This window comes from Kryptolebias marmoratus, linkage group LG8, assembly GCF_001649575.2.
Source record: "Kryptolebias marmoratus isolate JLee-2015 linkage group LG8, ASM164957v2, whole genome shotgun sequence".
Lineage (NCBI taxonomy): Eukaryota > Metazoa > Chordata > Actinopteri > Cyprinodontiformes > Rivulidae > Kryptolebias > Kryptolebias marmoratus.
Genome location: NC_051437.1, coordinates 19,785,515 through 19,803,391, shown reverse-complemented (window position 1 = coordinate 19,803,391; position 17,877 = coordinate 19,785,515). Strand labels below are relative to the sequence as shown.

The window sequence follows — 17,877 nt, the reverse complement described above, 5'->3', positions numbered from 1 at the left end:
AGCAATATTAAGCTTTTAATGACTCTCTCAGTACAATGAATATGTATTAAAACAAGTTCTCAGCATTTGGGGTAAAGCAAGTCTGTGGAGTATCGTGTTTGTCTGAGAGGAATAAAGGTCAACCTTCACTAAGGTTGCCTCTGGGTCACCAGAATTGCTTCAGCACCTTTAGAATGAGAATATGAAGTGCCTCGGTATCATAGCTGAAAGCCAATAAGACTTGAATCTATTTTCATCCAATTTTCTCTGTGTTTGCGTTGGTGTTTGACGTCATTGGGATGACAGACAGACTGAGGAGCACGGTTGCCATGGAAACTGCAGCTCCTCCTGGCTGGCTGGTGCAGTCCTATGTGCTCCCTTATCTACAGAGTGCGAGCGTGTGCACCGAGAGCAGGAGCGATACGAAGGTCTGAGGCCACGTGGAGTTTTAATAAAGGCTGTATAATGAACTAAAATTAAACAGAATATTACTAAACGAATACACAACCGGCGGTTAAGGCTTTTATTTCAAGTCGGTGTTAATTTATTCAATTTTAATGAATTTATAAATCAATTTACACTAATTTAAACATTAAAAAAACTAATCCTAAAGAAATTATAATAGATCTTATATTTCTTATGTTTAAATCAACAATGTGATGCTGATTTATCTGGATTATACCAGTGATTGTTTTCTTGGCAACAAGCAAAGAAATATATATATAAATAAAGAAATATGATATATTTCTTTATTTATGTACTGATGAAAATTTTACTTTCATCAGATTTAGTTTTATTTGAAATTTGAAAGGCAGGATGCTGCTTTTAAGTCTTATGTCTAATAGGGGTTTAAATGTTAAAAAAAACAACAAAAAAAAAAACAGAACCACACAGACATTGTGTCCCTTTTTATTTCTTCTTTTCATTTTTGTGGTGGAGGGGCAAACTGGGCTGTGACATTTCTTAACTACAGTAGGCATATGAGTGTCATTTTCAAAATGCATCCGATCGTCTGGACTTTACCTTGAGTCTTTCAATGGCCTCCTCCCCTCCAGGTGTGGACATGATGCGCTCCTGGATGCTGGTGACTGACTGCAGACCCCCCTGGCTGCACAGAGCGCCAGAGGACGGAGAGGCTGTCAGGGAACCAATAGGGGCTGTGGAGAAATGGCCAGGGCGTTGGTTCTCTGAGGCTATCAAGTATCTATGCTTATTGTTTTGAATGTCTTTGAGGTCTGAGCCAACAGCGAAAGAGAAAAAGAGAACAGCGAAGAAAGAGGTGGGGTAGATAGAGGGTAAAGGGGAAAAAAACCAAAACACATAAATGAAGGAACCAAATACCAAATAGAAAGACAGAGGGAAGAGGGAAAATATGGGAAAAAGAGAAAGGACACAGGAGGGGAAAGACCAATGTAAGACACACATTGTACATCGAAGAGTTAAGACAAACACGCAGCATGATGTTCAGCTACAGAGAGCAGCAGTTTTCACTCCAGAAAATTTACCTGTCTGATTTATTTTCCTTTAGAGAAAAAAATATATTAGATCTGAAAATGAAATGTCTTTAAAAATGTGTATGAGCCCTGCTTTTTATTGAAGTCATAATAATACTGCAGTGCAATTAACTCTGAGGTCTTTACACTACAAGTAGGATGTTTGTTGTTGCTGCTTTTCCCCATTTTGTTTTTGTTGTTTTTACTTAGAATGGGATCAGACAAGAGTGAAAACTGCTCTCAGTTTGTCAACTATAGGATGAGAGTGCGATGGAGACTGCAGGAGGGTCCGGTGACAGGACAAGGGAGAGAAATGAACACATGCTGCCGAAGTCCAGCCTGCAGTTCAGTAGATTAATTCACTCCACTCATGCACTTGCAGATACAGAAACGCAATAAAAAGATACAGTAGCCTCAGTCACAAGTTAATATAATAGCCTAAAGGATGTATAAGAAAAAAATACATTGTGTTCTACAAAAGCTGAAAATATATATATCAGAAGAAGTTAATTGGATTGGAAGTGAAACTTGAAGATAATAGCTTTTGTGATCTCATAAAACAAAGTACCAAGCTATTTAACTCAAAGGAGCAATGCAAAATGTATAATTTTAACCTAATCCTTAAAAGGAACAAGTGAGGGTATATTTTTGCCCATAAAAAATGACAAAAGTTTGAATGTTTTAGCACAGAATATTAGCACAAGAGGACAAGAGGGCAGATGTGTTAAGAAAGTTTAAGAATACAGCAGAGGGCACACTACCAAATTATTTGAAACAAACTATTAAAGCATGCTAAGTTAGTCAACTGCATGTACCATACACACTTCTGGTGCAGCTACTTAGGAAAATCAAAAATATGCACCTTTCTGTCTGAAGCTCTGAGGCTCACTTTGAGAACTCAGAAGTGCCATTCTAAAGCTTTGAGCACTGTCACCTGCGGTGGATGATTAGTGAAAGAAAAACACAATAAAAAGCAGCAGGAGCCACTGGCAACAAAAGAAGCTTCAGACAATGAGTGACAGAAAGTGAGACATGATTAAAAATGATGTATAAGCACTGGGGGTGAAGACACACTACTTAAATTGTGTTTCGGAAAGGAATTCCCAAAGTAGATTGCGATAAAAGTTGGATGAATACCTGCAAAAAGCTGCCTTACCCCCATCGTTTTGTAAATTAACAGGAGAGCAAATGCAAAGCGTTCCAACCTAGCGGCATGCCAACCCTTGCCAGATCAGCACACTTACAAGAGCCTTGCATATCTGAGTCTTAATTTATCTTCTTTTTTTTTGTTTTTTGAAGCAATTCCATGCAAAGCTGGCAGCAGATTTCATATGTAGGCAATGGGGAGGGGGGAGGGGGATCGTAAGCAATGTTAGCCATTATAATTTGGGTAAATAGTGATATATACAGTGCATGATTGGCACACATATACACACATTTGATTCCACTTCCTGGATAATCATCCCCCATAGGATCAACTGAGGGGAGGCAGGAAAAGATGACAAGGATCAGAAGTCAGCACCGGCAGATTGGAAGGAAAAGGTTACAGGTTTTTTTTTTTTAAGAGAGAGCTGAATGGAAATGATGACAGGGATGAGAAGAAACGTCATGTACTGACTTGTTAAGTGCCATGTCATCACACATCATTTAAGTAGACATTCGCAAGAAGGCAGGGTATTAATCCCTTTTGCTATTGGAACTTATTAATGGGGACGTAGCTGTATTTCTTTAATTGACAGGAGTATGAGTCATTACTCTTGTGTTCAGCCAGTTGAGTGTGATGTTCAATCATCTGTGTTGTCAGTCACAAATAGCCACACGTAACTACATTTTAATCAAATCTTTCCAAAACACTTTTCTATACAATACAACTATGTGTTTTTTATGAATGGTGTGCCCTATAGAAATTTGATAAAAGATACACATTACACTTTTTTAGTGTCTAAGGGATCATAAACCAGTAAAAAAATGTTAAAGCGTTTTTCTTTTGTACCAGGTAGGAGTCCAATTATCGTGATGAAAACACACTCAGCTGGCAGAAAGCTATGAGACAGAAATGAGGGCAGAAGATGTTGCCAGCTTCCCTGACAGAAAGGCTGTGTGGCTGCAGACTTACTGTCCAGGATGTCTCCCAGTCCCTGAGCGCGGAGCAACTCCTTCAGTCGAGCCACTTCGTCCTTCAGCTCACGCACCAACTTGTTATTGGGATCTTCATTGATGACAGCATTGCATTTGATGTTCTTTGCCCGGTCGGCATAGCTAGAAATGAGAATGAGGTTTGATTTTTAAGTATTGGAAAATCTACATCTTTTTTTTTTTTTTTGAGAGTTTCCGTGGATGGAAACCTTACCGCAGAGTGCTGAGAGTTTCATCGTAGTTGATATCTGCAGGACTGAGAGCAGCAACCATAGCTGTCCTGGAGTTTCCACCTGATGATCAAAGTTCAGTAAATATGTCAGGCACATGACAATTAGGTGAAACAGTGTTTTTTTATTTTGTTTTTTTAAGAAAATGTAGAACAAAACTATGTTAAAGGTTATTTTAAAATGCTATATTCCCACCATCCTCAAATAAGAACTGAAAACTTGTTTACTGCACTTAAAATGTCAGTCAGGAAGAGAAAACAAAGTGACGATGCACGCCGCATCTCTTCTTTACATGCCAGAACCAAAGGGAGGAGCGTCCTCGTCTAGTTAGGGTGAAATACAGACTGCTGACAGAGTTCTTCTTAAATTGGCAGAGAATAGTGGACACTTGCTCCAATCATTTTTTTTAAACAAACACTATGCCTTACATTATACAAATTACTCAATACCGCTTGCTATGCATAGATAAGGATTTCACAAACAGCTGAGAGATATAAACCCCAGCAGGACAGTTTATATATCAGGTGATGCTGAAGTTCATACCAAGGTTTTCCCTCAGCAACCAGGTCAGAACAGAGTCTCTGTATGGGATGAAGTCGGACTTTTTCTTCTTCTTGCTCTGCGACAGGAAAAAGAAATTATGTCAAGCACAGACACATAACAGATGCAGGGGTTTGCGCTTTAACACTTAAAAATATGGAAAGCTGAGCAATATTATGATGTGCCAAAGACTTCCTGAGTGACAGAAATATGAGCAGAAGTTTGATCTGATGTGCTTTTTGCAGTGACTGAGGGTGTAACTGTCCCTAACAGTTATATCCACAAAACACAGCACTTAAGGTGATAGGATGGCAGCAGCTGAGTTTCTACACTTTTAGAACTGAACATAGCAAATGGCTGTCAACGTTGTCTTATGAGATGATTTGGAAGTTAGTGCTTGAGCTGTCAAAGAGTTTACCTTGCTGGTACAGTTATCCTGTGTAAGAAGGCGTTACAAGGAAGAGAAAACAGAAGGGCAGACATTACAGCATGCCAGGTTACAAACGGCAAGTCCTTGACAAGGCGGGGTCAAGTTGAAAAGGATAAAAGAGACTGTGACAAAGGACAAGGGGAGAAACAAAAGAAAACAGAATCAAAACACTCACCACTTCAGCCAAGGCAGAGATAACCTTTCCTAACGTGGTAAGAGATTTGTTGATGTTTGCTCCTTCCTGCAAACACAAATGAAAACATGCCGATCAGTAGACGTCAGGACGATTTTAGTCATTAGTTTGTTGAAGCAGCGGTTAGTCTTACCTTTAGCCTGGTCCCTTTAGCGCCGGTGGAATCTGCGCGCTCGCTTCCTGCCAAGTCTACCAGACTAATTTTACTGACCTGAGAGGAGACGGTGAAGGCATTAGACAGACAAAGCTCTTAAATGACAAACACTTGCATTCAAGGTGGGTAAATGATATCAGTATTACAATGCTTATACAATACATTGTGGCAAAAACTAATTTTCATTATACAGTTTCAATAACAACAAATTTATTCAGGATAACAGCTTTTTGGATCGCATGTAATTAAATTTGAATTGAACCTGTTGTTTTTTTTTCTATACTACCCTGAGATGGCTTTTATTGTGAAATGGCCCTATATAAATAAACCAAATAGAAAATCTGATGACAGTTGGACTGGAGCAGAAAGATTATTCTTCACAGTTGAAGCATAACATTTAACAAAATACCACTTGTAATGATTCTTGTTTATTAAAAAACACATTTAGCTGTGATGTGGGTCAGTAAATGATACTTTCCTTTTATTGTTTTTATGTACAAAAAGACAGATGTCTGATAATCTCAAGTTACTGCAATGAACTTATTAAATAACTTTGGAAAACAACTTTAATAACACAACAAGAGAAGGATGTATTTTCATTATAACCTATTAACTTTTCACATATATTTCATAAACAGCTCATTCTGTTTTGGAACAAAGATCATTGAAGCAGTGAGACTATGAATCATTACAAAACATTTACTTATCCAAAACCTGTTAAATCAAAAATTCATTTCAAATTAAACTGTCACACAAGGATCATAAAGATAACATAAAACATACTCTAATTAATTAAATTTAAACTGTATGATTCCAACCCCTGATTATAATGTTAACATGGCTGAAAAGATTGAAATAAGAGCACCAAGTTTCAAATATAAAGTTCAATAATTTAAATATCCAAGTCAAATTATCTAAAAAAAATTGGAAAGGAGTACAAATCATTCTACAGATCTGAGCATTGCTGTCAGGCAAGATCCTGCCTGGCAGTAAAATCTGATAGAGTGGTTGGAAACAATAGCCATTGTCTTTAAAGTAACACAGAGATCTTTGTCTACACAGTCAAAGGAAGCACTAAAAGTCAAATCTAAAATGGTTCTCTTTTGTCTTGTCCATTTGAAACTAAATAAGACTGTTTTTCACACATTCACAAAGGATTCACAAACTTTTTTTCCCTTCCTGCTGTCCAAAAAGGAACTCTGTGACGTCTGATGAGCCTTAGAGTGAACAGAGCGGGTAATTGTCTGAAGGGCGAACGTGTGTGAAGAGGACAACACACACGTTCCCTCTAAACTGGGAAAAATACAAACCATGTTTCAGAGATGTTTAATTCATGAATGCCAGAGGAAAACGTTTTAGTGGAGACATATTATATAGTCTCCTGCATGCTGCACCCAAAAGCTATTCTTTTTCTGCATCTAACAGGATATTTTCCAGAGGTGATACACACTCTGTTATTATCATACTGTATGTTTTGTGTAGGAAGAAAAAAAAAATCCAGAAATTGTTTTAAAATTTACACCATGTATGAAAACTACATAAGGGAATCATATGCTAGGGAGGGAAAAAAGAAAATCCACAAATTAAAAAAAAAAAAAAAGAAAAAAAATACCCCCAAAGTTAGAAACAGGACCTAAAATGTCACTGGATGTTAATGTTTTCTAAGAATAAAGAACATGACTGTCTGTCTCGTCCAGTCTGACCTTTTCTGTTGTGAGGTCTGTCTCATTGTCATGTTTCTTCTGCGTGAAGACGATGGTGAAAACTGCGTGGGACCTGCTGCTGGTCTCATTCATGTTGGTAGCTGCGACAGTTCTGTAAGTGAACACACAGGGACACGGTTAGAAAATTAAAAACAATAACAAAAAAAAATTAAATTCCAGGCACTTTTATTTTTATTCTGTTCGAAATTCCAATGACTGTTACAAGATCTATCATCTCAGGGTTTTACACATCTTAGGGTGAATTGAGTCCATGGGATTACTTTGTGCAGCGGAGGGGGATAATTATGTGAGGGCACCGATCAGAAACACACAAGGCGTACTCTGAAGGATGGCCACGAGGGAGATACGGGCTTTACACGCCACGTTCTAGAAATAAGCCCTCTGAGTCAGCACTGAACGATTATAGCAGAGTTCACTTCTTCCTGTGGTAGCCTTCATAGCACAAAGACATGCATGAATACTTTTTACATACTTATTCTTTTGAATATGTATTTACTTGCAAGTTTGAAGAAATAATTTTTTTAAATGAAGAATAAATCAAACAGATATAGCTTAAATTGAGGTTTTATTTAAATTTAGGAATGCAAATAGGGAGGATTCCAGTGTCTTGAACTATTTAATTTATAATTAATTGATGATTAAACACTGAATTCTTATATTTTATCCATTTTAATGACTAAGAATGTGGATTACCAGATGATCATGTTTCTCAACCCTCCCCCTCCTTCATCTTGGCTCACCTGGCCTTGTTTCCTGCATCCATTAAATCAGCGATGTCCGTGTAGGAGGTGACAGCTAGCTTGGACAGGTCTTCAACGTAGGGACCCAGCAGCGGATGCTCTCGCACTCGTAGGTTCCCCTTGTTCTTGGGATTGAGCAAATCTCGCACGCGCTCACAGTAGATCTCCATGTAACTAACCTAAAACAGTAACAGTATCAGATAAGATACCCCAGGACTACAATGTAATTCAGCAGAATGAGACTGAATGCCATGCAGGCCTGAATAACAAAGATAGATGACTATATATTAAGATATTTGCTATTCAAATAGCATGCTTTATGGAAGATCTACAGAGAAAAATAAGTGCTGTGACACTTTCAGAAAAAAGATAGAAGTAAAATTGAACAAAACCAGTATTTTTAAAATCTTCAGTCATGGTGTTCAGTGTCTGATTTAATCACTGCTGGTAAACAGCAAGTGAATGCAATAAAAAGAACTCGGCTGGGTTCGACAACAGGGATTACAGACTCTAAAGCACTTCAAGTTTACCTCCACTGAATAGGAGAGCTCCTCTTTGTTGCTGTCCTCATTGATTTTCTCAAACAGATCTTCACAGAGCTGGGAGGCACAGAGAGAGAGAGATGATTTTTAGCCCAAATTAACTGCATGTGGAGAAGTAAGGAGAATGGGGAAACTGGGATAAAATAAAGATTGATAAAAAGACAACAAAACCAAAAGAGTTTATTCCTAATGTCAGTAAAACAAGTGGTGGTTTTAAGAGCAAAGATGTAACAACTTAAAAACAGCCTAGTTTAATCAAAGATCGCAAAACAAGATAAATCTGCAGAGCCATGAAATTTTCTTATTACTACAATAAATAAAATAGATTTCTGAATAATGCTTCAGCCTTAAGTTTTGGGCTATTCAGTTCTATCAGATGCATGATACAAACCATGGGAATGATTCCTTCCTGTCCCTCCTCCTGTTTGAGTCCCTGTCCCTCCTCCTGTTTGAGTCCCTGTCCCTCCTCCTGTTTGCCCATCATAGTGTAGGATTTGCCAGCTCCAGTCTGGCCATAAGCAAAGATGCAGACATTATAGCCCTCAAAAGCGTGCTCCAGCATTTCTTTTCCAATGTCATTGTAGACACGGTTCTGTGATGCAAAGCAGGAATCTTCTGGCTGTAAGGGAAGAAAGAGAGTTTGAGGCATGTTATGTTTAAGTGCAAAACTGTGATTTTTCAAATTGACAACATAAGATATATTACTCTAATATTAGTAAAAAAAAAAAAACCAATTGACTCGAAAAGTTCAACAGGGGAAACAAGTCAACTCACTGAGGTGTGTGACCAGTAGGAATAATCAAAACTGAAGGTCTTTGCTGGTTCCTTTGGGGCTTTGGGGTTGAGGATAGCTGCAGGAAAAAAGCAAAAAATTATAAATAAAATTTAAAAAAAAAAGTGGTTTGATTGCAAAAGGGGTCAAAACCGAAACAAGAAAACACTTCCACATTCATATAGGTTCATTTTCCAAGTGAACTAAAGAGTTTGATCGTGTCCCTTGGATTGCAGTTAAATATTTACTAGTGCAACTATTATAAACCAGTCCTTTTTTTTCCTTTGCACATGCATTTTTACCAACATCTGGTTTTCACCTTTAAAAAGAAAGAAAGCAGATGGCACACAAGTTGATGAGGAATAAAACATGCAGTGGTCACAAGTACTTATTGGTTCCAGCTCCAATCAAGAGAGATGGAAACATGACAACCACATAATCACAGATTTTCATAGCTGCGCTTGGAGCTACAAGGATGAATGCAGACCAAAAACAATTTCAAACCACATTTATTGGTCAAACCATATCACATGGTTGTGACTGAAGACAAGAAATGTATGTACGTCAGCCAGCAGATTCCTCTCAGTCCTGTTTAGGAGATAGATAATCACACCATTTTTAGCTCATTTAAAGGTGCAGGTTGCTCTGGTTTAACTGGAAACCATGCTAGCCTGCATGTATGTACACTCGTTTGATATATGTCTTTACTGTTATGAGTTGCTTAAACAGCGAGTGCTGCTTAAAAGTCAAAAACATTTTAACTTTTTATGTAATTTTATGTGTTTCTACTGTTTACCTTTAAATAAAACTGCAATCTCTGAAATCATTATTTGTATTTAGGATTCCAAACAGACCCAGCTAATAAACTACTTATTTTTATGCTGTTTGCTAAATAAAGGGGTTGACCTACATCAGTTTGTGAATCACCAGCAGCGATAAATTTGGACCCAAAAGTCACATGAGTTGGTGACACATGACATCTGCTTTTTTTTTCCTTTCTTTTTTTTTTTTGAGAAGCAGAATGTTTAAAGCTTTATCAAACACCCCTTCTTCAATCATCATCTTAACTTGTACAGTTTGGGATTATAAAACGGGAAAAAGACAAACAGAATGAGAATATCAGCATGAGCTACTTTTTACTGCAACATTTCACCTGTTGTATCTGCTGACACGGCATTTCCATCTAACCCGGCCGTTCCCTGCGGCCACACACGTCTCTTAATGAGAAAGAATCTGCTGCCATGTCTGGTATGTCACTCCCCTCAACTACGCTGGTTGGTACCCACGAGACAAGTGCCCCGGCTTTGAGATTGTGTGCACATTGTAAATCTGACTGAGACAGAGTAGGATGCTGATTACCAGAGAATATTGTTGTTGTTGGATTAGTCTCTTAGACAAGCTGTAATTTGATTGGTTTTCATTTAGTTTTTTTCAGAATTAAAATAAAAGTTTGTTCATGACGTGCAGACAAACATCTCCCACAGGAAGCAATGAAAACAGACTAAAAATGACTACAAGCAACATGTGTGTGAACTCAAGGGCCTAGCAACAATCCAAACACAAAGGCTGGACAAAAGGGGAAAAAAGCAATCTAGTGTGAATACAACCTGTACATGTTAATTATGTGTATGTTTTGGTAATGAAAGGGTGTGTGTAAATATGTACCATGGTGCCAACCACAAGGCTGTAATTAGCTTTATTTTATGCAAATTCTGTGGCCTGCTAATGGGCACATTAAAGCCAGGTTTAGCTCACTGATGTGAGGGTGCTAAAGGACCTTTCGCATTAAGATGCGAGCAGCAGAGTGTCTTATGTACTCAGAGGATTTCAGCACACTTATCAATAATGCAGGAGAAGGGGAGAGACGGGGATTGCATATCGCCCTCCATGGGTCACATCATGCTGACAGAAAAGCACAGCGTGTCCTCAGAAACCAGCACACTGACTGCTTCCCACTGTGCCTTGAATATGTGATATCATACCTACTGTTACGGCACAAAAAACACGTGCATAGGTAAAAGTAATACATTGACTTCTGCAGTCTTCAGACTTTGGGTTAAGGTGCACAGCAGCAGCTTCCATATTGGGCACTGGAAAAGGATACAGCAAGACAGGTGGCTAAATAAAGCCCATTTTCACCTCTGACCTTGCCTCTAGAGGGAAACTGGAGACTAGCCGTAAAGAAATCAAGGGAGGTTTAGGTTACCAATGCCCCTATTCCCCTTTCCTGGAACAATCTACAGTCGTTATATTAATGAGGAGGCAGCCTTGGCTCTGATTCCGTGTTAGGAAGACTATACAGCAATAAAAGCAGGAAGACCGAGACATGTGGGACAAGTGGGCAATAAAATGCTCAGTTCAGACAAGTAAACTGATGAGCAAAACAAAGCGTGTTGTTGTGAGCTTTCTGATCCGAGTCTGTTGATTTCCTCCATTGTATTATTGGACTCTAATCAGAGACGAGAGGAAATTTGTGGTGTAAAAAGGTACATGGCAAGGGTTAGGACACCTCTCTGCTCCAAAAACTGAATCATGCTTATGTTGCTGGCTCGCCCCTGTTAGTCTCAGTTTGTCTGACAAGTCAGGTCTCATTTACGAGACCATAAAAATTAATAATTGAAAAGGATGCACTTAAACATCCCACACTGACGTGGAATCAAACCCACAAGTCCAGAATAAAGCACACAGCGCCCTGCTTATAGTAAACTCTCCACCAAGAGTTTCAATCTGTACTTGAAATGGAAGACACATTCTGCTGCCTCATAAACGTCATCAATCCGTCTTTCTCAACCATGGCAACAGGTGTAGGACCAGACTCTGGTTGCCATAACAACTTCAACTTGGCACAGCAGGAGAGGATGTGGCACGCTGCGTTCTCTTTTCTCATGTCGCAAGCATTCCTTATCACCGTTCTCGAAAATTTATACTTATATTTCAGGTTTATAGACAATTACAGTCATTCATTAAATACTGATTTCAAGCTTCTGGTGGTTTAAGCACTCTATAACATGTGAAAGGCTCAGTGTGAAAAGCTTTGGGATTTGTAACTAAGACATTAAGCCACTTACAATGTCAGACCCCATAAGCAATATGAGAACTTTCACTAAACAAAATCCCATCTGGTAAATGGAAGGAATAAAAAACGAATACTGTATGAAACAAAAAAAGAAAAAAAAGGTACGTAAACACAAGGTCATTTATTTAAAATGATCATCTTACTGATACACAGTCACCAGTCATCAAATACAATTAACACTAACCAATGAAGGTTTGTTAGGAAGAAAACAAAAAAACAATTATTTTAAGATTTCGTGACTTTTTGTGAGAATGAGCTACTGAGTGGCAACTCAAATGTCCATTTTTCCTGAACGTAACTGTCCTGTATTTTCAGTTCCAAAGAAAATGAACCCGAGATGATGCCAGCACTCCATAGGAGTTCTCCCTTTCAAAGCACGGTGGAAAGCAGTTTAACTAATCACATCCTGCCCTCTAAAGAACATCACCCAGCTGGTTGTAGCCGGCAGACATTTTCTGCTACAGCGTTCAACATGGGGCCTATAATCCAACCAGGAAAGCTAAAATACCCCTACGTAATTAGGCTGTTAGGAGGTCTCCAAGCACCAGATGGGGACTAAAAGCTTGTGCCTTTCACCTGAGACTAGCAGACTAGCAGAGTCTAAAATGGCTGAACATATCAGCCTCTGAGTAAGGTCTAGGTTTCTAAGGTACTGTTCAATGCCTGATTAGAATCACAATAAGAAGTTAAAAAGGCATAAAACAAAATCCAGTGCAAAGTTTTAAAGAAATAAATGAGCTGATAATACACACATTTAGAGACACTGTAACCTAATAAAATTCAGTTCAGTTCGTAGTAATTTACAAGGGCAGTCAAATTTCAGGAATATTCTGCTCAGACTGTGTACTCTCTGAACAAGTTGCCAGTCCATCCCAGAACCAACATAAAAACTCAACTACACAAACAACAACGCACACACACAAATAGTTGATTTAATTGAGGGAGAAACACACACACAAGCACAAGCGACATTTCCATTTCTGTTTCTTACATTTACAAATGGCTGGTTAAAGAAGCTACCAGAACACTGAATTTATTAATCTTCTGCTTTGACCACACAAGTAATCCCACTCTCTGTGTGCTGGCAGATAAGAAAGGGACAGACCCGAAAGTGCAAAAAAATTGACTGGTGAGGAACAACATGAGCAATTTTTTTATAACACCTGCTAAATAGGCAGAATATAAACATGAATAATGTAAATGATCCCCACAACGCTGTCAGCAAGGTCAAAACTGCACAGGATTTGTTCCTTTCTGCTCTGTGAGGGTACTGGAGATTAGTAAATATATTCAGTTAAATGATTATTAAAACTCTAATCAAGGTCATGACAGACTATTCAGTCATGTTCAGATATATTCTAGAGATCATCAATACCTGTATCTGCTTATAAAAATGTTGAGTTTCAAGAAGATTTATACAAAGTTACCTCACATGTATGAGTTGTTGTATAAAGGATTTTCAGCTTAGACAGTACAATAATGTAGCTGGTAATCAGTTGGGTGACGAGTTGAGTATTTACTTGCCGTTTTGTGATAATCAACATCAGCTAATCACAAATAGTTCATGTTTGTTTTGCCCTGTCCCATTAGACCAAGAGGGAAACTGGAACTATGACAGCTTAATGCTGTATCTAAATACAACTTTCCAAGTGCCAACCTGTGTCACAGTTTGTGTATGAGCGCTAAAGCAAAGCAGCTGCTGACATGAACTGAAAAGAAGCACAGTAATGCTAATTTGGTTGTTTAGTCTTAAACAGAAAACGTAAAGACTGGATGGGTTATAAGCTGAGCTGGCCACAGAAATGCTCTGTATGTTCTTTGGAGTGTTTTGGCTGTGTGTGTGTGTGTGTGGTGGCTTGGTTGCCAGGGCTGCAGCAAAGGTGACAGAGTTATCACTGGATGCAGCTCAAATTTGAGGGCTAAAAGTAGTGTCTGAGCACTGCTGTACACATTTGACAAACAGCTGAGCTTGTCGCAACCACAACACAGGACGTTCGACATCTCCAAAACAAAAACTAACATGTGGTGCAGTTGGCCCCCACTGAAAGCAGAAGGTTTCAACATGAGCTGGGCAAGATGTCATGTGGTGTCTAAAAACGAAATCTGCAGTGATTCAACAATTCAGAAATGCAGAAAAGAATGTCTAATCAAAGAACGACCTTCACAACAGAATCACAGCCACCGAGTCGAACAGTTTCAAACTTCCTCTTCATTCACAGAACACTTCCTTTTTATTCAAAAACAATCCTCATCAAAGTTTTTTCTCAAACTCTTAAACGAATATACTTTGATCCAAAAAAAATAAAAACCTCAATTTCTAATTTGAAGGCTGATCCCGTCATTTTTCGCTTCCTAGGGGGATTGAGGAGAGAGGAAAACACTACAGGAAGACACCAGAACAAAGCACTGAATGCAGGGTAATGCAGCTGACAACGGTGCCTGCGAAAAACATTAGGTAATCTGTTATGACAAGGCTTTATGTGCCTAGTCCACTCCGTAACAATGACCCTTTTCACAATGCCTTAACCCCTCTCCCTTATAGAAAAACGCCACATTTAGAAAAAGGAATTTTAGATGATTGTGTGTCGAAGAATGACTGAGATCAGCTAAACATAAACTACAAGTTACAGGTAAAAGAAATGCACTTAAAATACAATCATTTTAGGATGAGGACAAGCAATAACTTCATTTTAGTAATTTCAAACTCTAATGAAGAAATCTAGCCTACTTTAAGCAAGTACAATAAGAATTTATAGTTGTGTGCTTTGCAGTATAAAGTTATTGTTTCTGTGAAGTAAATAATCACATTTCATTCCTCCCACCTGTCAAACGTAAGGATTTGTCAGAACACTTTCGGAGACAGCGCAGTGAGAAGACAAGCAGCGTATTAGAAGAGGATGTGAAGTTTTTTCTAACTAACATGTTCACGCATTTAATAACAACTTCTTTCTTTCAGCATACAGGCCTTATTGTACACACTATGATTAGGAAAGAAATCATAAAAATAAAAATTTTAGGTGAAGCAAAAGATAACACACAAGTGAGCTTTGTCTCATATTATTAGAAACTGGTCAGAATGAGTGCTGAAGTTTTAACAGAAAAGAAGAAGAAAAGGCAGATGCATATAAATCAACAGACTATAGATGAGGTTGCCTGCTGAACTAGAAAGCAGTGGGAGAGGTCACAGTCTTGGTCTATGTGCCAGCTGTTCCAGTTCACTTCTCCCGTCTATTTATACAGCAGCAGATGGCAGTTAGTGCTTCGCATGCCAACAGACTGTCAGTGACAGGAAGGAATGGACAGATTTGAGCCGCCCAATCTTTCCGCTGAACTCCAAGCCAAACTATACATTGCTCCCAGCTCGAAAGGCACTGATAGCGAGCTAAGGCTGAGATAGTAGCAGCTTAGACGGGGCTCAGTCACAGAGTTCAGAATAACAGAGACTAAAAGGGAGGTTTCTAGAAGCCACCAGACAGAGAAAACATGCAAAGCCAGCAGGACTCCATTCAGAAGCAAAACAAACACAGAACTCCAACAAAGAGAGGGACACTAGGCAGCCTCTCAGGTGATGAAATGGGGGATTTAAACCCAGAGAAAAAAATGAATAAATAAATAAATAGAAATTCTGACAGTTTGCAAACTGAATTCTTTGTGTTGCCACCTGAATTCTGGACACAATCCATAGCTTTCAGTGTTAACATAAAGTAGTCAAGAATCCTTTTGTGCATATTTTCAGCAATTTCCCATGAATCAGGCCTCAGAGGAAGACTCTCTTTGCAGGTGCTGCCTCAAACACATCCTGTGTCATTCAAAAACACTTCAGTTTTACACAAGGGTTCAAAAATAGCACCTAATGCGTCAACAGTTGAATGCTGTCTGTGTAGATTTTGTCACAACCACCTTTAGGCAAGTGAGTTGATGTGTGCTTCATCAGTAAACAAACATATTACAGAGGAAGAAATTCTTTCAAACTCAATTTTTAAAATGTTTAACACTGGAAAGCTTACTCCAGTTATCAACAATAATGGATATTGCAATAATGTATAGAATGTCATCAGTTTTTAAAATTTCTTTTTAGGCAAAGGGACAGTAATATAATTGCATTGCCAGAAGAAATATTCCGATTCTGATCCATTACGCTACAATTGACACGTTGCCCTAAAACTTTCCACATGTCTGCATCTGCTGGCAGTCATTAAATTATTGGAGAAAGTAGCACTTGTTCCAAATATCTAATAACGACAGAGGACTCTCCTCAATTTGTTGAAACCAGCATGAAGAATATCATATGATCCAGGCAGTGCAGCTAAGTGGGAACAGCAGTGCGAACCAGACGGTGTGAGCAGTTGAAAACACACAGCCCCCTGCATTCAGCGCACACAACGGGCGCCCATTTTACAGAGCAGTGACCTGGATTTCTTTAACCAGCCTCTTCTCAGAAACCAAAGTCTCACTTTAAATGCTTTCTGGCTTTATATAAGCATGACATCATGAAAACAGACCAGACACATGAATCGGTCAAAATCTTTTTTGTTGTCGTTTGGTTTACAACTTAAAAAAAAAAACACACAATACAAAATGTTTCAAATGTTCTGGAAGGGAAAAAAAGGTAAGCTTTAATTGACACCTCAAATTAAATACTCAGATTTTTACTTTACTATGAAGAATGGAACTTGCACATGAAGCTGTATGTGTGTGAGCTTATCTGTGTATGTATTTACTTGTGTGTAAACTCTACTTAATCTTTGATGCACAGTATTTAAACAGCAGCAAGAAAGAAATCCACTTTGGACCAGCTAAGAATAATAGCTAACATGATCAGGGGGTCATCTTTTCTGGGTAATTAAAGTTTCAAAACTAATATATGCTGCCAACAAATCAGCTTTTTACTCATAACTGATACGAACTGAACATCATGCCCAGCAACAAGCTGCTCGTGCCATGACTGTAAAGCTCTCGAGCTTCCTTCTGAATGCAGTCCTCAGACTGTGGGAGGAAATCGAACAATACAGTCTGGAGAAAGAGAGCAGTGTCTGTGAGGGCACAAAACCTTCACGCTCCTGAATGTGGGAAAGTCCAGCCATTTAACCCAACTGAGGCAGTGAACCAAGACAAGGTAAAAGAGCAGAAGCACGCATGTGATAACAAGAAAACAAACATGAAATTATCTGCTTTTCATCACCGAGTCAGGGATGAATAGATGTGGGCTGATGTAAGCACAACATGAAGAGACAAGTAAAAAAAAGTCTGCTGGTCTCGTCGACAGAATGGAGTGCTGTGGAAAAAAAAAGAAGAAATGAAAGCACAGGAGCATTACCCTTTACTTTACCTTCATTAGTACATAAATCTATAACCAGCCCAGACACACTTATCTGAGCGTAACCTCCGTTTCCAAGTCAGATTCAAATGAAATGCTTCTGTAGTGTATGTGTATGTGCTGCTTCTCTCTTAAGTGCCATGTACATACAGTACTGAGACAAAGCTTTTATGTTTACATTCTTATCCATCACGTAATACCCTCAGGTAGACAACAAGTCCAAACCTACAGCCAGAGTCATAAAGGTCTATCTTCACTGATAAGAAGAACAAAGGCCGCAGCAAGTGATGATATGCCTCCACCACAGAGCTGTGACTCCAACATCACTGAGTCATTCCAAAGACTCAAATATGGAGAGAAAATGGTTCCAAATTACCTGTGCGTGTGTAAAAGGATTTGTGCGTGTGTAAAAATATTTGTGTGTGTAAAAGGATTTGTGTGTGTAAAAATATTTGTGTGTGTAAAAGGATTTGTGCGTGTGTAAAAATATTTGTGCATGTGTAAAAGGATTTGTGCGTGTGTAAAAATATTTGTGTGTGTGTAAAAATGTA

General features: G+C 38.6%; 1 protein-coding gene across 12 annotated transcripts in view; it reads right to left on the bottom strand.

Moving 5' to 3' along the window:
• The window catches only part of kif1b (kinesin family member 1B), a 57,733-nt gene that overhangs the window by 28,000 nt on the left and 11,856 nt on the right, over nt 1-17,877 (bottom strand). For 3 of the 12 annotated variants that reach the window (XM_037976956.1, XM_025006210.2, XM_037976955.1), the window contains exons 3-15: nt 8,936-9,012; nt 8,553-8,780; nt 8,150-8,218; nt 7,620-7,798; nt 6,859-6,970; nt 5,135-5,212; nt 4,984-5,049; nt 4,797-4,814; nt 4,382-4,457; nt 3,823-3,901; nt 3,589-3,731; nt 2,909-2,950; nt 1,003-1,214 (exon numbers count right to left, since the gene is read on the bottom strand). In XM_037976956.1, the coding sequence (XP_037832884.1) occupies nt 1,003-1,214; nt 2,909-2,950; nt 3,589-3,731; nt 3,823-3,901; nt 4,382-4,457; nt 4,797-4,814; nt 4,984-5,049; nt 5,135-5,212; nt 6,859-6,970; nt 7,620-7,798; nt 8,150-8,218; nt 8,553-8,780; nt 8,936-9,012 (1,379 nt within the window). Of the gene's footprint in view, nt 1-1,002; nt 1,215-2,334; nt 2,407-2,908; nt 2,951-3,588; nt 3,732-3,822; nt 3,902-4,381; nt 4,458-4,796; nt 4,815-4,983; nt 5,050-5,134; nt 5,213-6,858; nt 6,971-7,619; nt 7,799-8,149; nt 8,219-8,552; nt 8,781-8,935; nt 9,013-17,877 lie in introns of all 12 variants that reach the window. The other 9 variants (XM_025006220.2, XM_025006215.2, XM_025006217.2 and 6 more) reach the window with 7 other exon arrangements.